Source organism: Scyliorhinus torazame, chromosome 12, assembly GCF_047496885.1.
Source record: "Scyliorhinus torazame isolate Kashiwa2021f chromosome 12, sScyTor2.1, whole genome shotgun sequence".
NCBI lineage: Eukaryota > Metazoa > Chordata > Chondrichthyes > Carcharhiniformes > Scyliorhinidae > Scyliorhinus > Scyliorhinus torazame.
The window spans coordinates 1,068,300-1,091,594 of record NC_092718.1 but is presented as its reverse complement, the minus strand read 5'-3'; the positions used below and the strand labels follow the sequence as shown (position 1 = coordinate 1,091,594).

The 23,295-nt window shown below is 50.6% G+C and overlaps 1 protein-coding gene across 1 annotated transcript in view; it reads left to right on the top strand.

Annotated features, from left to right (window-relative positions):
- Positions 1-453: 453 nt before the first annotated feature.
- Positions 454-23,295, top strand: part of LOC140387331 (AP-3 complex subunit sigma-2) — a 137,495-nt gene continuing 114,653 nt past the window's right edge. Inside the window, exons 1-4 of the mRNA XM_072470264.1 lie at positions 454-602; positions 957-1,032; positions 1,526-1,658; positions 9,577-9,783. Of these exons, the coding sequence (XP_072326365.1) occupies positions 511-602; positions 957-1,032; positions 1,526-1,658; positions 9,577-9,783 (508 nt within the window). The 5' untranslated portion in view covers positions 454-510. The remainder of the gene's footprint in view (positions 603-956; positions 1,033-1,525; positions 1,659-9,576; positions 9,784-23,295) is intronic.

The window sequence follows — 23,295 nt, the reverse complement described above, 5'->3', positions numbered from 1 at the left end:
CCCTTTACCAGACCCCGCCCCCAGCCCGGGCCCCGCCCCTTCCTCCCGCCCCCTCCCCCGCCCCCTTTACCAGACCCCGCCCCCAGCCCGGGCCCCGCCCCTTCCTTCCGCCGCCTACCCCGCCCCCGCCCCTTCCTCTCGCCCCCTCCCCCGCCCCCTTTACCTGACCCCGCCCCCAGCCCGGGCCGCGCCCCTTCCTCCCGCCCCCTTTACCGGCCCCGCCCCCAGCGCTTCTGGCGCCCAGTGCCTCGCCCCCTGCATTGTCCCCCTCCCCATCCTCTGGCACCGCCCCCAGCCCGGGCCCCGCCCCTTCCTCCCGCCCCCATCCCTTGCCCTCCCCTCCCCCTCCCCCCTGCCCCTCTCCACCCCGCTCCTTTACCCGGCCCCGCCCCCATCCCGGTCCCCGCCCCGTCCTCCCGACATCTCCGCCGCCCCGCCCCCTTTACCAGACCCCGCCCCTAGCCTGGTCCCCGCCCCCTCCCTCCCTGACCCCGGAAGCTGTTGTCCGCCATGAGCCGGCTGTATGAAGATCTGCCTCTGAGGCGGCGGCCGCTCCTCCCGGAGCCGCTGCCGGGCCGCTGGGAGCCGGAGGCGCTGCAGGGGTGAGTCCGCCGCCCGGGGGCCGGGCTGGGGGGGGGGGCGGGGCTGGGGGGGGTACAGGGTGTAGTGTGAATGAGGTCAGTCCATAAGAGGGTCATTTAGGAGTCTGGTGACAGCGGGGAAGAAGCTGTTTTTGAGTCTGTTCGTGCGTGTTCTCAGACTTCTGTATCTCCTGCCCGATGGAAGAAGTTGGAAGAGTGAGTAAGCCGGGTGGGAGGGATCTTTGATTATGCTGCCCGCTTTCTCCAGGCAGCGGGAGGTGTAAATGGAGTCAATGGATGGGAGGCAGGTTCGTGTGGACTGGGCGGTGTTCACGACTCTGGGCCGAGGCAGTAACGGATTCACTTTGTTTCCAGGGGCCCGGGGGCGGTGCTGGAGGGAACGCTGAGCTCGGTGAGCCACCATCACATCAAACCCACTGGGAGCAGCCCGGTAAGGGGGCGGGGTCTGGGGAATGGGGGTGGGGTCTGGGGAATGGGGGTGGGGAATGGGGGTGGGGTCTGGGGAATGGGGGTGGTGTCTGGGGAATGGGGGCGGGGGATGGGGGCGGCGTCTGGGGAATGGGGGTGGGGTCTGGGGAATGGGGCGGGGTCTGGGGAATGGGGGCGGGGTCTGGGGAATGGGGGCGGCGTCTGGGGGATGGGAGCGGGGTCTGGGGGATGGGGGCGGGGTCTGGGGGATGGGGGCGGGGTCTGGGGAATGGGGGCGGCGTCTGGGGGATGGGGGCGGCGTCTGGGGAATGGGGGCGGCGTCTGGGGAATGGGGGCGGCGTCTGGGGAATGGGGGCGGCGTCTGGGGAATGGGGGCGGCGTCTGGGGAATGGGGGCGGCATCTGGGGAATGGGTTGAGGGAAATTAGGAGGTAATTTCTTTGTGTCCGTTTGGTTTCATTCATTTGTATGTTTTAAAATCTTTCTACATTCCAGGAACGTTACTTTATTCTTTACATTCAGCCAACAAAAATTCACAAAAGGAAATTTGATTCAGTTGGGGTGGAGATAGAACCGAATTTTAGTGAAACCAAAAAGGTCAACACTGGCTACTTGATGTCTTCCTTCAGTGAGTATGTGTACTCGGATCAGAGTAACCATGAGTTTTTCAATGTTGGAACAGACTGACAAAGTCCAGCAGCCTCCTCCTGTTCCTGTGTAACAGGCTCGAGGGGCTGAATGGCCTCCTGTTCCTGTGATTTTTTTTCACTCATTTACAGGATGTGGGTGTCGCTGGTTAGGCCGCATTTATTGCCCATCCCTAGTTGCCTTTCAGAAGGTGGGGGTAAGTTGCGTTCTTGAACAGCTGCAGACCTTGAGGTGTAGGTACGCCCATTGCGCTGTTAGGGAGGGAGTTTCGAATGTTGCCCCAGCGGCAGTGAAGAAACGGCGATTATATTTCCAAGTCAGGGTGGTGAGTGACCTGGAGGGGACCTCCAGGTGGTGGGGTTCCCAGGTATCTGCTGCTCTTGTCCTTCTAGATGATCGTGGGTTTGGAAGGTGCTGTCTCAGGAGCCTTGGTGAGTTACTGCAATGCATCTTGGAGATGGTACACACGGCTGCTACTGTGCGTTGGTGGTGGAGGGATTGAATGTTTGTGGAATGAGTTGAAATCAAACTGGTTGCTTTGTCCTGGATGGTGTTGAGCTTTTTTTTTTTTACATAACTTTATAGCACCCAATTAATTTTTTTCCAATTAAGGGGCAATTTAGCGTTAAGGGGCAATTTAGCGTGGCCAATCTACCTATCCTGCACATCTTTGGGTTGTGGGGGTGAGACTCACACAGACACGGGGAAAATGTGCAAACTCCACACAGACAGTGACCCGGGGCCGGGATCGAACCCGGGTCCTCGGCGCTGTGAGGCAACAGTGCTGACCACTGCGCCCCTTTCCGCCCCTATGTTGAACTTCTTGAGTGTTATTGGAGCTGCACTCATCCAGGCAAGTGAAGAGTATACCATTACACTCTTGACTTGTGCCTTGTAGATGGTGAATAGGCTTGGGGGTGGGGGGGGGGTGGTGGGGGTCAGGAGATAAGTTACTCGCTGTAAGATTCCTAGCCTTTGGCCTGCCCTGGTAGCCACAGTATTAATGTGGCTGGGTCCAGTTCAGTTTCTGATCAATGGTAACCCCCAGGTTGTTGATTGTGGGGGATTCAGCGATGGTAATGCCAATGAATGTCAAGGGGCGTAGTTAGATCCTCTCTTGTAGGAGATGGTCATTGCCTGGCACTTGTGTGGCATGAATGTAATTTGCTACTTGTCAGCCCAAGCCTGGATATTGTCCCGGTCTTGCTCCATTTGGAGAGGATGGAGGGTACCTCAATGTGAAGATGGGTCCACAAGGACTGTGCGGTGGTCACTTCTACCGAAACTGTCATGGACAGATGCCTCTGCAGCAGGCAGATGGATGAGGTCAAGTTTGTTTTTCCCTCTTGTTGTTTCCCTCACCACCTGCTGCAGTCCCAGTCTAGCAGCTCTGTCCTTTAGGACCCGGCCAGCTCGGTCTGCGGTGGTACTACCGAGCCACTCTTGGTGATGGACATTGAAGTCCCCACCCAGAGCATATTCTGCGCCCTTGCCCACTCTTAGTGCTTCCTCAAAGTGATGTTCAACATGGAGGAGTACAAAGAACAATACAGCACAGGAACTGACCCTTTGGCCCTCCAGGCCTGTGCCGATCACGTGTCCTATCTTTGATTTGATTTATTGTCACATGTACCGAAGTACAGTGAAAAGTATTTTTCTGCGACCGATGGAACGTACACAGTACGTACATAGTAGACAAAAGAATAATCAACAGGGAACATTGACAAATGGTACATCGACAAATAGTGATTGGTTACAGTGTGGAACAAGGGGCCAAACAAAGCAAATACATGAGCAAGAGCAGCATAGGGCTGCGTGAATAGTGTTCTTACAGGGAACAGAGCACTATTCACTATCTAGACCAAACGCCTGTATCCTTCTATACCCCATCTGTTCATGTATCTATCCAGATAAGTCTTAAAGGTCGCTAACGTATCTGCCTCAACCACCTCACTTGGCCGTGCATTCCAGGCCACCACCACCCTCTGTGTAAAAAAACCTCCCCCGCACATCTCCACTGAACCTTTCCCCCCTCACCTTGAACCTATGCCCCTTGTAATTGTCATTTCCGCCCTGGGAAAAGGCCTCCAACTGTTCACCCTATCTATACCCCTCATTTTATAAACTTCTATCAGGTCGCCCCACAGCCTCCGTCTCTCTAGGGAGAACAATCCCAGTTTATTCAATCACTACTCATAGCTAATACCCTCCATACCAGGCAACATCCTGGTAAACCTTTTGTTATGGGCCAGGGTTTAGAGACCCCCAACCCCAAAGTGTATCATGGAGTTCACCTGACCCACAACTTTTATTAGATTGTGGTATGGGAAGCACACGGCCCACTCTACAGGTGTGGGACAGCAGAAATGGAAAAGTATTTTTTAAAGCAAAAGTTTATTCTATGAACTCAAGTTAACCTTTTTAAGACATACAGTGAACATCTTGGCAACCATCAATTCAAATACAACCCCCCAAAGAATACAACACTAAGTAATCCTTAGGCTGTCCTTTCAACATCCATTGGGCAGCACGGTAGCATTGTGGATAGCACAATTGCTTCACAGCTCCAGGGTCCCAGGTTCGATTCCGGCTTGGGTCACTGTCTGTGCGGAGTCTGCACATCCTCCCCGTGTGTGCGTGGGTTTCCTCCGGGTGCTCCGGTTTCCTCCCAAAGTCCAAAGATGTGCAGGTTAGGTGGATTGGCCTTGATAAATTGCCCTTGGTGTCCAAAATTGCCCTTAGTGTTGGGTGGGGTTACTGGGTTATGGGGATAGGGTGGAGGTGTTGACCTTGGGTAGGGTGCTCTTTCCAAGAGCCGGTGCAGACTCTATGGGCCGAATGGCCTCCTTCTGCACTGTAAATTCTATGATAAGACTTTAAAAAACCTTTAAACAGAAGCATATCAGGTTAAAGTCACTACTGAGAGCAGTTATTAGTTTTAAATCACCAAAGGATCGATTTATATTCTTTAGATTACAGACAGAGACTCTAATACACCTTCTGGCTGTGACTGCCGCTATCCAGCTCTGAAAACGAAACTAAAACACACCCTGCAGCAAACAGCCTAAAACGAAAGCAAAAAGCTGACAGGCAGCCCAGCTCCACCCACTCTCTGACATCACTGCAGTAATAAACTCCCATTTCTTAAAGGTACTCTCACATGACACTTTTCTGTGCTCTCTCCAAAACCTCCATGGCGATCTGGTAGTGTGGTGACCAGAATTGGACACAGTATTCCAAATGTGGCCAAACCAATGTTCTATATAACTGTAACATAATTTGCGAGCTTTTATACTCAATGCCCCATCTGATGAAGAGAAGCATGCCATATGCTTTCTTTACCACCATTTCCACCGGTGCTGCCACTGTTAAGGATCTGCGGGCCTGCACGCCCAGATCTCTCTGTGTCTCTCTATGCTCCTGATGGTTCTGCCAATTATTTTATAGCTCCCACCTGAATTAGAACTACCAAAATGTATCACCTCACATTTGTCCGGGTTAAATTCCATCTGCCATTTCTCTACCCAATTTTGCAGCCTATCTATATCCTGTTGTATTCTCTGACAATCTTCATCACTATCCGCAACTCCTGCAATCTTAGTATCATCCGCAAACTTGCTCATCAGACCCGCTACTTTTTCTTCCAAGTCATTTATACATATGACAAACAGCAGATGTCCCAGAACTGATCCCTGCAGAATACCACTAGTTCCAGACCTCCATTCTGAAAAACACCCTTCCACTGCTAATTCTCAATCATTACCCCCCCCCCCCCCCCCCACCGCACTTTGGGAAATCAGACCATAAGACGGTGCTCCTTCTCCCGGCATACAAGCAGAAACTCAAGCGGGAGAGTCCAGCTAAGAAGGTTGTGCAGTGCTGGTCCGAGGAGACAGAAGAGCTCTTACGTGATTGCTTAGAGACAGTGGACTGGTCCATATTTAAGAACTCAGCGACCAACTTAAATGAGTATGCCACCACCGTCACAGACTTCATCAGCAAATGTGTGGACGACTGCGTGCCAAAGAAAGCAGTACGTGTGTTCCCCAACCGGAAACCATGGCTCAATCGCGAGATTGACTCCCGACTGAAGGACAGATCTGAGGCGTTCAAGGCAGACGACCCTGACCTATACAAGAAATCCCGGTACGACCTCTGCAAAGCCATCCGAGATGCCAAGAGAGAATATCAAACCAAGCTAGAGTCACAGACAGACTCTCGGCGGTTGTGGCAAGAACTGAACAACATAACGGGCTACAAAGCGAAGCCGAACAGTATCTCTGGCAGCAGTGCACCCCTCCCCGATGAACTCAATGCATTCTGTGCTCGGTTCGAGCAGGTAACCAACAATCCGCTGGCGAGTGCCCCAGCAGCCCATAATTCACCCATACCCACCATCACTTCCGAAGTCAGATTGGCCTTCCTGAAAGTGAACCCTCGGAAGGCAACGGGCCCAGACGGGATCCCTGGTCGTGCACTCAGAGCCTGCGCGGACCAGCTGGCAGAGGTATTCACGGACATCTTTAACCTGTCCCTACTCCATTCCGAGGTCCCCACCTACTTCAAGAAGACCACCATCATACCGGTACCAAAGAAGAACCAGGCAACGTGCCTCAATGACTACCGACCAGTGGCCCTGACTTCAGTCGTAATGAAGTGCTTCGAGAGGTTGATCATGAAGTGCATCACCTCCATACTCCCAGAATGCCTTGATCCACTGCAATTCGCATACCGCTGCAACCGGTCCACATCAGACACCATTTCCCTGGCCCTACACTCATCCCTACAGCATCTCGAAAACAAGGACTCCTACATTAGACTCCTAGTTATTGACTACAGCTCCGCCTTCAGCACCATAATCCCAGCCAAGCTCATATCAAAGCTCCAAAACCTAGGACTTGGCTCCCCACTCTGCAACTGGATCCTCGATTTTCTGACCAACAGACCACAATCAGTAAGAATGAACAACAACACCTCCTCTACAATAGTCCTCAACACCGGCGCCCCACAAGGCTGCGTACTTAGCCCCCTACTCTACTCCCTGTACACACACGACTGTGTGGCAAAACTTGGTTCCAACTCCATCTACAGGTTTGCTGACGATACGACCATAGTGGGCCGGATCTCGAATAACGATGAGTCCGAATACAGGAGGGAGATAGAGAACCTAGTGGAGTGGTGTAGCGACAACAATCTCTCTCTCAATGCCAGCAAAACTAAAGAGCTGGTAATTGACTTCAGGAAGCAAAGTACTGTACACACCCCTGTCAGCATCAATGGGGCCGAGGTGGAGATGGTTAGCAGTTTCAAATTCCTAGGGGTGCACATCTCCAAAAATCTGTCCTGGTCCACCCACGTCGACGCTACCACCAAGAAAGCACAACAGCGCCTACACTTCTTCAGGAAACTAAGGAAATTCGGCATGTCCACATTGACTCTTACCAACTTTTATAGATGTACCATGGAAAGCATCCTATCGGGCTGCGTCACAGCCTGGTATGGCAACTGCTCGGCCCAGGACCGCAAGAAACCTCAGAGTCGTGAACACCACCCAGTCCATCACACGAACCTGCCTCCCATCCATTGACTCCATCTACACCTCCCGCTGCCTGGGGAAAGCGGGCAGTATAATCCAAGATCCCTCCCACCATCGTGGGCCGAAGGGCCTGTTCTGTGCTGTATTTTCTATGTTCTATGTTCCACCCGGCTTACTCACTCTTCCAACTTCTTCCATCGGGCAGGAGATACAGAAGTCTGAGAACACGCACGAACAGACTCAAAAACAGCTTCTTCCCCACTGTCACCAGACTCCTAAATGACCCTCTTATGGACTGACCTCATTAACACTACACCCTGTATGCTTCATCCGATGCCGGTGCTTATGTAGTTTCATTGTATATGTTGTGTTGCCCTATTATGTATTTTCTTTTATTCCCTTTTCTTCTCATGTACTTAATGATCTGTTGAGCTGCTCGCAGAAAAATACTTTTCACTGTACCTCGGTACACGTGACAATAAACAAATCCAATCCAATCACTGACGTCAAACTCACTGGCCTATAATTACCCGGATTGTCCTTGCAACGCTTCTTAAATAACGGGACAACAACGTGGCCAATGAGGACACAAAGATTTCTGTCAGAGGCCCAGCGATTTCAACTCTTGTCTCCCTCAGTAATCTGGGATAGATGCCATCTGGCACTGGGGATTTGACTACCTTAATGCTTTTTAACACACCTAAAACTTCATCCCTCGTAATAACAACCTGTTCTAAAGTGTTTACACATCCTTCTGAGACACCACCAATCAACGTGTCCCTCTCCTTTGGGAATACCGAATCATCAGCTGATGGTGGACGGTACGTGGCAATCAGCAGGAGGTTTCCTTGCCCATGTTTAACCTGAAGCCCTGAGACTTCATGGGGTCCAGAGTCGATGTTGAGGATTCCCAGGGCAACTCCCTCCCGACTGTATCCCACTGTGCCGGCCCCTCTGCTGGATCTGTCCTGCCGGTGAGACAGGACATACCCTGGAATGGTGAGAGTGGTGTCTGGGACATTGTCTGTCAGGTGTGATTCTGTGAGTGTGACTATGTCAGGCTGTTGCTGACCAGTCTGTGAGAAGCTCTCCCAACTCTGGCACAAGCGCCCAGATGTTAGTAAGGACTTTGCAGGGTCGGCAGGGCTGGGTTTGTCATTGTGGTTTCCGGTGCCTGGGTCGATGCCAGGTGGTCTGTCCGGTTTCATTCCTTTTTGTGTTTTTGTAGCGGTTGAATCTGAGCGGCTCGCTAGGACATTTCAAAGGGCAGTTAAGAGTCAACCGCATTGCTGTGGGTCTGGAGTAACATGTAGGCCAGACCGGGTAAGGACGGCAGATTTCTTTCCCTAAAGAACATTAATAATAATCATTATTAGTGTCACAAGTAGGCTTACATTAACACTGCAATGAAGTTACTGTGAAAAGCCCCTAGTCGCCACATTCCGGCGCCTGTTCGGGTACACGGAGAATTCAGAATGTCCAATTCACCTAACAGCACGTCTTTTGGGACTTGTGGGAGGAAACTGGAGCACCCGGACGAAACCCACGCAGACAGGGGGAGAACGTACAGACACTGCACAGACAGTGACCCAGCGGGGAATCAAACCTGGATCCCTGGCGCTGTGAAGCAACAGTGCTAACCACTGTGCTGTTCATGAGTGAACCAGATGGGTTTTTATGACAAACCACATGGTCAGAGTTAGACTTTTACTTCCAGATATTTTGTGTGCAACAGGCTCTAGAGGGCTGAATGGCCTGTTCCTTGTGTGACAGGCCCGAGGGGCTGAATGACTTCCTCTTGTTTCTGTGTAACAGGCTTAAGGGGCTGATTGGGCTCCTGTTCCTCTGCAACAGGCTGGAGAGGGGCTGAATGGCCTCCTCCTGTTCCCGTGTGACAGGCTGGAGAGGGGCTGAATGGCCTCCTCCTGTTCCTGTGTGACAGGCTGGAGGGGCTGAATGGCCTCCTGTTTCTGTTCCTGAATAAGAAGCTTATCGATGATTGGAGGAAACTGACATTTGGCATCTTCTTTGTTCTGAATTCTGTGTTGGTAAGGGCCCAGTAGGCAAATGCGGTAATAGATGTTCACGACCATTCAGCCCATCTTACTTGATTCGTGCAGAAAGATGGGGATTGTTGGCAGATCAATGTCAGCCTTTCTGGGCAGTGCGGGACTGTTGAACAATGGGGTCAGAGTTCGGTTCCATTAAAGTACTAAAAAACAGAATAGGTGAAACCGTAGTGGGCATTAAGTGATGTGAAAATGGTCGTAAACTCCAAGGAGTTGAAAATGGTGCAGAGGTCGAGGCTCTGGGGCTCCTGGACCTTTTGTTCAATCTTCTCTTGTTTTCTCTTGTGTGATAGAAGTGGAAGCAAAGGGACAAACAGATAAGATTTCAGTGGATGAGCTGAAGAGTTTGATTAATAAACCTGAGCTGTTGAGAATCTCTGAGAAGCACACACCTGATCAGAGCTTGGCATTCTGGATCCCGGAGAGAGAGATGGAAAATATTGAGTTGGAGATTGGAGATGGACTACGTCTGAAAACGAGAGGGGACAGTCCTTTTATTTGTAAGTTATGTGTGTGAATTCTCCTGAAATAATTGGCGTTGCAGAGACTGAAGTTATAAATCATTTGCTAGCTGCCTCTATAAAAGAACAAGCGAGAATTTCTGCAGTGCCTTGCACATTGTCAGGATGTCACAAACTGCTACACAGCCAATGATTCATGTTTAACTGTAGTCACAACTGTAGTTGGAAAGTAGGAAACAGGGAATCTACGCCGCAGGATCCCACCTGCCCATTCATTCTCACCCACTTCATTGAAAATCCTTAAAACCTTTAATAAGCTACCTGAACAGAGCAGATGATGTTGTGAATAGATGCTGTGTCCTCTGTGTTTCTCCTCTTTCCCATTGCTCCCCATGGATAGTGGCGCTGGAGCATAGCTGATGCAGTCTGGATAGTATCCCAGCTACATGGACGCAGAAAGGTAAGTGTGCAGTTATCTTCGCAGTCAGCTGCAATGTCCTCTGCATCACTGCTGACCGAATGATTTGGGCCAATATCTAAAGTAAAGGTAAAGTCGCCATAGTCTCAGATACCATAGGCTGCATTCCCCTTTGAGGGGGGGAGCTGACTGGTGGTGATTTAACCTGAGGATCATCACACCTCAGGCAAGGGGCAAGGTTGAGAAAGCGGGATCTTCATGAATAACCTCAGACGGTACAGGGATTGATCCCGCGCTGCTGGCCTCGCTCTGCAAAACAAACCAGCTGTCCAACTAACTGAGCTAAACCAGCCCCAATATCTATTTGCACAAGGAAATGTGAAGCTGAAATTGCTTTTGTACTGATTCTGTACAAATGTACATGTTCAATCAGGTATTGCTTCTGTTACCATCCCAGACCAGACCCCAGCAGTTGCTAGGATACCAGACAAACCCCAATACATTATTTAATTTTTGAGACTCTGAGGAAAGGATGCTTCAGGAGTGACTCCTCGGACAAATAGGGAAATAAAACCAACTTTATTACTAACACAGGATTAAACTAACTTTAATATCATCAAGAAAATATCTTCTTATTACCAGTTAACCAATGCTTAACAATAAAATGCAACACTAACTTCTAACTGTTATCCTTTATCTCCACTCAGACAAAACCCACCTTGGGCCAAAATCCACTTTTAAATACAGTTGGCAAACACAGGAATACTTGCTATATTGCGATGTTTTGGAGAAACTGCTTTCAAAGAGAGAGAGATCCTTTAGGGAACAGCTTTAAATTCACAGATCATTAATGATCTGGAAGAAGGAACTGAAGGCACTGTTGCTAAGATTGCAGATGATACAAAGATCAGTAGCGGGACAGGTAGTATTGAGGAAGCAAGGGGGCTGCAGAAGGATTTGGACAAGCTAGGAGAGTGGGCAATGAAGTGGCAGATTAAATACAATGTGGAAAAGTGTGAGGTTATGCACTTTGGAAGGAGGAATTTAGGCATAGACTATTTTCTGAGTGGGGAAATGCTTAGGAAATCAGAAGCACAAAGGGACTTGGGAGTCCTTGTTCACGATTCTCTTAAGGTTAACGTGGAGGTTCAGTTGGCAGTTAAGAAGGCAAATGCAATGTTAGCATTCATGTCGAGAGGGCTAGAATACAAGACCAGGGTTGTACTTCTGAGGCTGTATAAGGCTCTGGTCAGACCCCATTTGGAGTATTGTGAGCAGTTTGGGGCCCCGTATCTAAGGAAGGATGTGCTGGCCTTGGAAAGGGTCCAGAGGAGGTTCACAAGAATGATCCCTGGAATGAAGAGCTTGTCGTATGAGGAACGGTTGAGGACTCTGGGTCTGTACCCGTTGGGAGTTTAGAAGGATGAGGGGGGATCTTATTGAATATTGCGAGGCCTGGATAGAGTGGACGTGGAGAGGATGTTTCTACTTTTAGGAACAACTAGAAGCAGAGGACACAATCTCAGACTGAAGGGACGATCCTTTAAAACTGAGATGAGGAGGAATTTCTTCAGCCGAGGGTGGTGAATCTGTGGAACTCTTTGCCGCAGAAGGCTGTGGAGGCCAAATCACTGAGTGTCTTTAAGACAGATAGAGGAGCAGCACGGTGGCGCAGTGAGAATTGCTGCCTCAAGGTGCCGAGGACCCAGGTTCGATCCGGCTCGGGGTCACTGTCCGTGTGGAGTTTGCACATTCTCCCCGTGTTTGCGTGGGTTTCGCCCCCACAACCCAAAGATGTGCAGGTTGATGGATTGGCCACGCTAAATTGCCCCTTAATTGGGTAAAATGAATTGGGTACTCTAAAAAATTTTTTTTTTTTTAAAGACAGTGATAGATAGGTTCTTGTTTAATAAGGGGATATGGGGTTATGGGGAGAAGGCAGGAGAATGGGGATGAGAAAATATCCGCCATGATTGAATGGCGGAGCAGACTCGAGGGGCTAAGTGGCCTAATTCTGCTCCTATGTCTTGTGGTCTTGTGTGCGTCAAACTGCTGTTTAACTTCCCAGCATTTGACCAAAAGCTCCTGTTCTGTTCAGAGCAAAATGTAAACTGATACTCAATACCTGACTGCTTCAATGTCAGGCTCCTTCCATTAGCTACATCATCTCTCTCCCACTACTAAGGATAATCACAACCCCTCCATTATCTAAACCCCAGGGAACCTTTTTATAAACAAAATGCCATTAGCCCTATTTAGATAAACACTGTTTGAACAAATGATGATCTTATTTTTATGATGCTTTAATTATCATTCTGTCGCCAGAGTGTCTGTCTTTTAAACCAAGATTTCTAAAACCCTCGCTGCAGTAGGTACATACACACACTAACCCAGACCGTTGAACATTACTGCGTCTGATACACATATTATGAAATGAAGGAGGCTGGTACGGGAATTAAAAGCCAGCTCTTTAGCCCTGTGCTAAACCAGCCCCTGGTATATATTAAAGCTTGTATGAACATAAAATATACCTATTGGTCAAATCTCTCCTGTGGCTCAGTAGTCTTCCTTCACAGTCTTGTGATTATGATCCCTAACCCGACCCCAACAGTGGCTGGGGTACCGGAATATATTATAGTATATAACTGAAATTATAGTATATATCTGAAATTATAGTATATATCTGAAATTCCTACATTCATCACACTTCTGTTCTCCGTTTAATGAATAAACTGGTATTCTCATTGTTGTTACAATTTAGGCTTCCTCATAATTCCTAATGTTGGGACTGTGCGAACGGCAATACCAACAATTTCCAATTCGGAATGGTGATGAATGGAGGAATTTCAGAGATATTGTATTATGTGTATTTGGTGCAGTAAGGGATAAACGCCTGGGCTAGTGTGTTTAACTGCTGCTGTCATGTTTATAAAAATCCTGGTTTGAAAGGCAGTGGACACTTTTGGAGACAAGTACAATTAAAGCATCATAAAAGTGGGATCATAATTCATTCAAGCCATGGATATTGTTTGCTGTTGTAGGGAGGAGCAGGGAAGGAAGATGTCAGGTGTTGAGTTTTGAGATTCAGTTTTAGTTTTAGATTGGGATGTGGACAGACAAGCATCTGCTCTCAACACAGGTTAGATTTGCCTGTGAACAAGATTGAAGCAATTTCAGAGGCTGGCAGTTTAGATACTAAGACAGGCAAGAATCTGAAGCTGATTCCTGAAGGATCTCTCTTTGTCATAGTGGTTTATCCAAGACATCTCTCCATAGCAAGTATTCTTCAGCCTGCTAACTATTTAAATGCGCAGTAAGAAGTCTTACACCAGGTTAAAGTCCAACAGGTTTGTTTCGATGTCACTAGCTTTTGGAGCGCTGCTCCTTCCTCTGAATGAAGAGGTATGTTCCAGAAACATATATATAGACAGATTCAAAGATGCCAGACAATGCTTGGAATGCGACCATTAGCAGGTGATTAAATCTTTACAGATCCAGAGATGGGGTAACCCCAGGTTAAAGAGGTGTGAATTGTCTCAAGCCAGGACAGTTGGTAGGATTTCGCAGGCCAGATGGTGGGGGATGAATGTAATGCGACATGAATCCCAGGTCCCGGTTGAGGCCGCAATCATGTGTGCGGAACTTGGCTATAAGCTTCTGCTCGGCGATTCTGCGTTGTTGCGCGTCCTGAAGGCCGCCTTGGAGAACGCTTACCCGGAGATCAGAGGCTGAATGCCCTTGACTGCTGAAGTGTTCCCCGACTGGAAGGGAACATTCCTGCCTGGTGATTGTCGCGCGATATCCGTTCATTCGTTGTCGCAGCGTCTGCATGGTCTCGCCAATGTACCACGCTCCGGGACATCCTTTCCTGCAGCGTATGAGGTAGACGACGTTTATTTAAATGTGGATTGTGACCTGAGGTGGATTTTCTTTGAGTGGAGATAAAGATGGCAGTTGGGATTGTTTCATTGTATTGTTAAGCATTGTTTAACAGGTAATTATCATAGAATTTACAGTGCAGAAGGAGGCCATTTGGCCCATCGAGTCTGCACCGGCTCTTGGAAAGAGCACCCTACCCAAGGTCAACACCTCCACCCTATTCCCATAACCCAGTAACCCCACCCAACACGAAGGGCAATTTTGGACACTAAGGGCAGTTTATCATGGCCAATCCACCTAACCTGCACATCTTTACCAGGATGTTGCCTGGTTTGGAGGGAAAATCTTATGAGGAAAGGCTGATGGACTTGAGGTTGTTTTCGTTGGAGAGAAGAAGGTTAAGAGGAGACTTAACAGAGGCATACAAAATGATCAGGGGGTTGGATAGGGTGGACAGTGAGAGCCTTCTCCCACGGATGGATATGGCTGGCACGAGGGGACATAACTTTAAACTGAGGGGTAATAGATATAGGACAGAGGTCAGAGGTAGGTTCTTTACGCAAAGAGTAGTGAGGCCGTGGAATGCCCTACCTGCTACAGTGGTGAACTCGCCAACATTGAGGGCATTTAAAAGTTTATTGGATAAACATATGGATGATAATGGCATAGTGTAGGTTGGATGGCTTTTGTTTCGGTGCAACATCGTGGGCCGAAGGGCCTGTACTGCGCTGTATTGTTCTATGTTCTATGTTCTATCTTTGGACTGTGGGAGGAAACCGGAGGAAACCCACGCGCACACGAGGAGGATTTGCAGACTCCACACAGACATTGAAAGCTAGTTGTCTTTATGATAAAGTTAGTAATACATTGTTAGTAATAAAGCTGTTTTAATATGCCATATCTCGATTTGTGGGTGGAGTCACTCCTGGAGCAAAGTATCCTTTTGTCACAGTCTTACAAATTAAATAAAATATTGGGGTTTCTGTCCGGTACCCCAGCCACTGTTGGGGTCGGGCCAGGGATCATAATCGCAAGACTGTGAAGGAAGACTACTGAACCACAGGAGAGATTTGACCAATAGGTATATTTTATGTTCATACAAACTTTAATTTAAACACAGAATCACTCACATCAGTTACACAGTAATAGCTTTCCAGTTAACAGTCAGAACTCTTCTTAAATTAAATAAAATGGAGGAAAAATCTTTAACTCACTATCTACACCTGCTACTGTACTTTCCAAATAAGCAACCCAATACAGTTCAAATGCCACTTATAAATAAAATTAACAATCAGGGTTACTTGTTTCTCTGCGCAGACCTTTGAAGAGAGACCCTTTCAGAAACAACCTGAAAATCCTTCTGTTTTGACAGACTAAAATCCAATGGCAATCTGCAAAACTACAGACAGCCCTGGCTCCTCCCATTAATGACATCAACTGTATCCCAAGCATAAGGCGTTCTCCAGTCTCCTCCCGCTCAGCTTTAAAAAAAAAATAAAAAAATTAGAGTACCCAATTCATTTACTTTCCAATTAAGGGGCAATTTAGCATGGCCAATCCACCTACCCTTCACATCTTTGGGTTGTGGGGGTGAGATCCACGCAAACACGGGGAGAATACGCAAACTCCATACGGACAGTGACCCAGAGCTGGGATCGAACCTGGGACCTCGGTGCCGTGAGGCAGCAGTGCTAATCACTGCGCCACCGTGCTGCCCTTCCTCCCACTAAGCTGTCCAATGACCTGCTTAGCTAGGACGAAGCGCAATCCCTCAAATAATCTACACCCCAGGGAACCTCCTAAACACACAAAATATTCCATTAGCCATCTCTGTAAACAAGTAAATGGTTAAAATCTTTAAGACCCCTTAATCGCAGCTTTAGAAGACACAATTCTGCATGCATTTGAACCAGGGCTTTTAATAATATGACTACAACAAATTATATAACAATTCTCTAAATTGGGCTCACTAATTTAAGTGGAAGCGATCGCTCATTGAATGACCTGTGACCTCCCGAGAGAGAATAGTTTGATACGAGATTAGACGTGGGAGACTAAAACTAGGGGATATAGTTTAAAAATAACAGCTCTTCTTTTCAAGACAGAGATGCAAACAATCTTTTTCAGTGTCAATTCTCCTCCCCAGTGGGTAGTGCCAATTGGATCTTTCAAATTATTTAAGGTAGAGTCAGATTGTGTTCGGCAAGGGAGGGTTATGGGGGACAGACGGGGGGTGGTATTGAGTCCACCACTAGATTAGCCACAACCTTATTGAATGGGAGAGCAAGCTGGAAGGGCTGAATGGTCTATTCCTGCTCCGAGGAAATGGGGGATAGACCCCCGCCTCTTCATTGAAATAGTGCCAGAGGATTCTTTACATTCACACAAATAGCAAGATGGGGCTCTCGGGTTTAATATCTCGGGCACAAATGCAGCTCCTTAGACAGTGCAGCACTCCCTCAGTACCACACTGCAGTGTGAAGACAGTGCTGCACTCCCTCAGTACCACACTGCAGTGTGTAGACAGTGCTGCACTCCCTCAATACCACACTGCTGTGTGAAGACAGTGCAGCACTCCCTCAGTACCACACTGCTGTGTGAAGACAGTGCTGCACTCCCTCAGTACCACACTGTAGTGTGAAGACAGTGCTGCACTCCCTCAGTACCACACTGCTGTGTGAAGACAGTGCAGCACTCCCTCAGTACCACACTGCTGTGTGAAGACAGTGCTGCACTCCCTCAGTACCACACTGCAGTGTCAGTGTGTAGACAGTGCTGCACTCCCTCAGTACCACACTGCTGTGTGAAGACAGTGCTGCACTCCCTCAGTACCGCACTGCAGTGTCAGTGTGCAGACAGTGCTGCACTCCCTCAGTACCACACTGCAGTGTCAGTGTGTAGACAGTGCTGCACTCCCTCAGTACCACACTGCAGTGTGTAGACAGTGCAGCACTCCCTCAGTACCACACTGCAGTGTGAAGACAGTGCTGCACTCCCTCAGTACCACACTGCAGTGTCAGTGTGAAGACAGTGCTGCACTCCCTCAGTACCACACTGCAGTGTGTAGACAGTGCAGCACTCCCTCAGTACCACACTGCAGTGTGAAGACAGTGCTGCACTCCCTCAGTACCACACTGCAGTGTGAAGACAGTGCTGCACTCCCTCAGTACCACACTGCAGTGTGAAGACAGTGCTGCACTCCCTCAGTACCACACTGCAGTGTCAGTGTGTAGACAGTGCTGCACTCCCTCAGTACCACACTGCAGTGTGAAGACAGTGCTGCACTCCCTCAGTACCGCACTGCAGTGTGAAGACAGTGCTGCACTCCCTCAGTACCACACTGCAGTGTGAAGACAGTGCAGCACTCCCTCAGTACCGCACTGCAGTGTGTAGACAGTGCAGCACTCCCTCAGTACCACACTGCAGTGTCAGTGTGTAGACAGTGCTGCACTCCCTCAGTACCGCACTGCAGTGTGAAGACAGTGCTGCACTCCCTCAGTACCACACTGCAGTGTCAGTGTGTAGACAGTGCTGCACTCCCTCAGTACAACACTGCAGTGTGTAGACAGTGCTGCACTCCCTCAGTACCACACTGCAGTGTGAAGACAGTGCTGCACTCCCTCAGTACCACACTGCAGTCAGTGTGTAGACAGTGCTGCACTCCCTCAGTACCACACTGCAGTGTGTAGACAGTGCTGCACTCTCTCAGTGCCACACTGCAGTGTGTAGACAGTGCTGCACTCCCTCAGTGCCACGCTGCAGTGTGTAGACAGTGCTGCACTCCCTCAGTACCACACTGCATTGTGAAGACAGTGCTGCACTCCCTCAGTGCCACACTGCAGTGTGTAGACAGTGCTGCACTCCCTCAGTGCCACGCTGCAGTGTGTAGACAGTGCTGCACTCCCTCAGTACCACACTGCAGTATGAAGACAGTGCTGCACTCCCTCAGTACCGCACTGCTGTGTGTAGACAGTGCTGCACTCCCTCAGTACCACACTGCAGTGTGAAGACAGTGCTGCACTCCCTCAGTACCACACTGCAGTGTGTAGACAGTGCAGCACTCCCTCAGTACCGCACTGCAGTGTGTAGACAGTGCTGCACTCCCTCAGTACCACACTGCAGTGTGTAGACAGTGCAGCACTCCCTCAGTACCGCACTGCAGTGTGTAGACAGTGCTGCACTCCCTCAGTACCGCACTGCAGTGTCAGTGTGAAGACAGTGCCGCACTCCCTCAGTACCGCACTGCAGTGTGTAGACAGTGCTGCACTCCCTCAGTACCGCATTGCAGTGTCAGTGTGAAGACAGTGCTGCACTCCCTCAGTACCACACTGCAGTGTGAAGACAGTGCTGCACTCCCTCAGTACCGCACTGCAGTGTCAGTGTGTAGACAGTGCTGCACTCCCTCAGTACCGCACTGCAGTGTCAGTGTGTAGACAGTGCTGCACTCCCTCAGTACCACATTGCAGTGTCAGTGTGTAGACAGTGCTGCACTCCCTCAGTACCACACTGCAGTGTCAGTGTGTAGACAGTGCTGCACTCCCTCAGTACCGCACTGCAGTGTCAGTGTGTAGACAGTGCAGCACTCCCTCAGTACCACATTGCAGTGTCAGTGTGTAGACAGTGCTGCACTCCCTCAGTACCGCACTGCAGTGTCAGTGTGTAGACAGTGCTGCACTCCCTCAGTACCACACTGCAGTGTGAAGACAGTGCTGCACTCCCTCAGTACCGCATTGCAGTGTGAAGACAGTGCTGCACTCCCTCAGTACCACACTGCAGTGTGAAGACAGTGCTGCACTCCCTCAGTACCACACTGCAGTGTCAGTGTGTAGACAGTGCTGCACTCCCTCAGTACCACACTGCAGTGTCAGTGTGTAGACAGTGCTGCACTCCCTCAGTACCGCACTGCTGTGTGAAGACAGTGCAGCACTCCCTCAGTACCGCACTGCTGTGTGTAGACAGTGCAGCACTCCCTCAGTACCACACTGCAGTGTGAAGACAGTGCAGCACTCCCTCAGTACCGCACTGCATTGTGAAGACAGTGCAGCACTCCCTCAGTACCGCACTGCTGTGTGAAGACAGTGCTGCACTCCCTCAGTACCGCACTGCTGTGTGAAGACAGTGCTGCACTCCCTCAGTACCACACTGCAGTGTGAAGACAGTGCTGCACTCCCTCAGTACCACACTGCAGTGTGTAGACAGTGCTGCACTCCCTCAGTACCACACTGCAGTGTGAAGACAGTGCTGCACTCCCTCAGTACCGCACTGCAGTGTGAAGACAGTGCTGCACTCCCTCAGTACCACACTGCAGTGTGAAGACAGTGCAGCACTCCCTCAGTACCACACTGCAGTGTGAAGACAGTGCTGCACTCCCTCAGTACCACACTGCTGTGTGTAGACAGTGCTGCACTCCCTCAGTACCGCACTGCAGTGTGAAGACAGTGCTGCACTCCCTCAGTACCACACTGCTGTGTGAAGACAGTGCAGCACTCCCTCAGTACCACACTGCTGTGTGTAGACAGTGCTGCACTCCCTCAATACCGCACTGCAGTGTGAAGACAGTGCAGCACTCCCTCAGTACCGCACTGCAGTGTGAAGACAGTGCTGCACTCCCTCAGTACCACACTGCAGTGTCAGTGTGTAGACAGTGCTGCACTCCCTCAGTACCACACTGCAGTGTGTAGACAGTGCAGCACTCCCTCAGTACCACACTGCAGTGTGAAGACAGTGCTGCACTCCCTCAGTACCACACTGCAGTGTCAGTGTGAAGACAGTGCTGCACTCCCTCAGTACCACACTGCAGTGTCAGTGTGTAGACAGTGCTGCACTCCCTCAGTACCACACTGCAGTGTGTAGACAGTGCAGCACTCCCTCAGTACCACACTGCAGTGTGCAGACAGTGCAGCACTCCCTCAGTACCACACTGCAGTGTGAAGACAGTGCTGCACTCCCTCAGTACCACACTGCAGTGTGAAGACAGTGCTGCACTCCCTCAGTACCACACTGCAGTGTGAAGACAGTGCTGCACTCCCTCAGTACCGCACTGCTGTGTGAAGACAGTGCTGCACTCCCTCAGTACCACACTGCAGTGTCAGTGTGTAGACAGTGCTGCACTCCCTCAGTACCACACTGCAGTGTGAAGACAGTGCTGCACTCCCTCAGTACCACACTGCAGTGTCAGTGTGTAGACAGTGCTGCACTCCCTCAGTACCACACTGCAGTGTCAGTGTGTAGACAGTGCTGCACTCCCTCAGTACCACACTGCAGTGTCAGTGTGTAGACAGTGCTGCACTCCCTCAGTACCGCACTGCTGTGTGAAGACAGTGCAGCACTCCCTCAGTACCGCACTGCATTGTGAAGACAGTGCAGCACTCCCTCAATACCGCACTGCAGTGTGAAGACAGTGCAGCACTCCCTCAGTACCGCACTGCAGTGTGAAGACAGTGCAGCACTCCCTCAGTACCACACTGCAGTGTGAAGACAGTGCTGCACTCCCTCAGTACCACACTGCAGTGTGAAGACAGTGCTGCACTCCCTCAGTACCACACTGCAGTGTGAAGACAGTGCTGCACTCCCTCAGTACCACACTGCAGTGTCAGTGTGTAGACAGTGCTGCACTCCCTCAGTACCACACTGCAGTGTGAAGACAGTGCTGCACTCCCTCAGTACCGCACTGCAGTGTGAAGACAGTGCTGCACTCCCTCAGTACCACACTGCAGTGTGAAGACAGTGCAGCACTCCCTCAGTACCGCACTGCAGTGTGTAGACAGTGCAGCACTCCCTCAGTACCACACTGCAGTGTCAGTGTGTAGACAGTGCTGCACTCCCTCAGTACCGCACTGCAGTGTGAAGACAGTGCTGCACTCCCTCAGTACCACACTGCAGTGTCAGTGTGTAGACAGTGCTGCACTCCCTCAGTACAACACTGCAGTGTGTAGACAGTGCTGCACTCCCTCAATACCACACTGCAGTGTGAAGACAGTGCTGCACTCCCTCAGTACCGCACTGCTGTGTGTAGACAGTGCTGCACTCCCTCAGTACCACACTGCAGTGTGAAGACAGTGCTGCACTCCCTCAGTACCACACTGCAGTCAGTGTGTAGACAGTGCTGCACTCCCTCAGTACCACACTGCAGTGTGTAGACAGTGCTGCACTCTCTCAGTGCCACACTGCAGTGTGTAGACAGTGCTGCACTCCCTCAGTGCCACGCTGCAGTGTGTAGACAGTGCTGCACTCCCTCAGTACCACACTGCATTGTGAAGACAGTGCTGCACTCCCTCAGTGCCACACTGCAGTGTGTAGACAGTGCTGCACTCCCTCAGTGCCACGCTGCAGTGTGTAGACAGTGCTGCACTCCCTCAGTACCACACTGCAGTATGAAGACAGTGCTGCACTCCCTCAGTACCGCACTGCTGTGTGTAGACAGTGCTGCACTCCCTCAGTACCACACTGCAGTGTGAAGACAGTGCTGCACTCCCTCAGTACCACACTGCAGTGTGTAGACAGTGCAGCACTCCCTCAGTACCGCACTGCAGTGTGTAGACAGTGCTGCACTCCCTCAGTACCACACTGCAGTGTGTAGACAGTGCAGCACTCCCTCAGTACCGCACTGCAGTGTGTAGACAGTGCTGCACTCCCTCAGTACCGCACTGCAGTGTCAGTGTGAAGACAGTGCCGCACTCCCTCAGTACCGCACTGCAGTGTGTAGACAGTGCTGCACTCCCTCAGTACCGCATTGCAGTGTCAGTGTGAAGACAGTGCTGCACTCCCTCAGTACCACACTGCAGTGTGAAGACAGTGCTGCACTCCCTCAGTACCGCACTGCAGTGTCAGTGTGTAGACAGTGCTGCACTCCCTCAGTACCGCACTGCAGTGTCAGTGTGTAGACAGTGCTGCACTCCCTCAGTACCACATTGCAGTGTCAGTGTGTAGACAGTGCTGCACTCCCTCAGTACCACACTGCAGTGTCAGTGTGTAGACAGTGCTGCACTCCCTCAGTACCGCACTGCAGTGTCAGTGTGTAGACAGTGCTGCACTCCCTCAGTACCGCACTGCAGTGTCAGTGTGAAGACAGTGCCGCACTCCCTCAGTACCGCACTGCAGTGTGTAGACAGTGCTGCACTCCCTCAGTACCGCATTGCAGTGTCAGTGTGAAGACAGTGCTGCTCTCCCTCAGTACCACACTGCAGTGTGAAGACAGTGCTGCACTCCCTCAGTACCGCACTGCAGTGTCAGTGTGTAGACAGTGCTGCACTCCCTCAGTACCGCACTGCAGTGTCAGTGTGTAGACAGTGCTGCACTCCCTCAGTACCACATTGCAGTGTCAGTGTGTAGACAGTGCTGCACTCCCTCAGTACCACACTGCAGTGTCAGTGTGTAGACAGTGCTGCACTCCCTCAGTACCGCACTGCAGTGTCAGTGTGTAGACAGTGCTGCACTCCCTCAGTACCACACTGCAGTGTCAGTGTGTAGACAGTGCTGCACTCCCTCAGTACCACACTGCAGTGTCAGTGTGTAGACAGTGCTGCACTCCCTCAGTACCGCACTGCTGTGTGAAGACAGTGCAGCACTCCCTCAGTACCGCACTGCTGTGTGTAGACAGTGCAGCACTCCCTCAGTACCACACTGCAGTGTGAAGACAGTGCAGCACTCCCTCAGTACCGCACTGCATTGTGAAGACAGTGCAGCACTCCCTCAGTACCGCACTGCTGTGTGAAGACAGTGCTGCACTCCCTCAGTACCGCACTGCTGTGTGAAGACAGTGCTGCACTCCCTCAGTACCACACTGCAGTGTGAAGACAGTGCTGCACTCCCTCAGTACCACACTGCAGTGTGTAGACAGTGCTGCACTCCCTCAGTACCACACTGCAGTGTGAAGACAGTGCTGCACTCCCTCAGTACCGCACTGCAGTGTGAAGACAGTGCTGCACTCCCTCAGTACCACACTGCAGTGTGAAGACAGTGCAGCACTCCCTCAGTACCACACTGCAGTGTGAAGACAGTGCTGCACTCCCTCAGTACCACACTGCTGTGTGTAGACAGTGCTGCACTCCCTCAGTACCGCACTGCAGTGTGAAGACAGTGCTGCACTCCCTCAGTACCACACTGCTGTGTGAAGACAGTGCAGCACTCCCTCAGTACCACACTGCTGTGTGTAGACAGTGCTGCACTCCCTCAATACCGCACTGCAGTGTGAAGACAGTGCAGCACTCCCTCAGTACCGCACTGCAGTGTGAAGACAGTGCTGCACTCCCTCA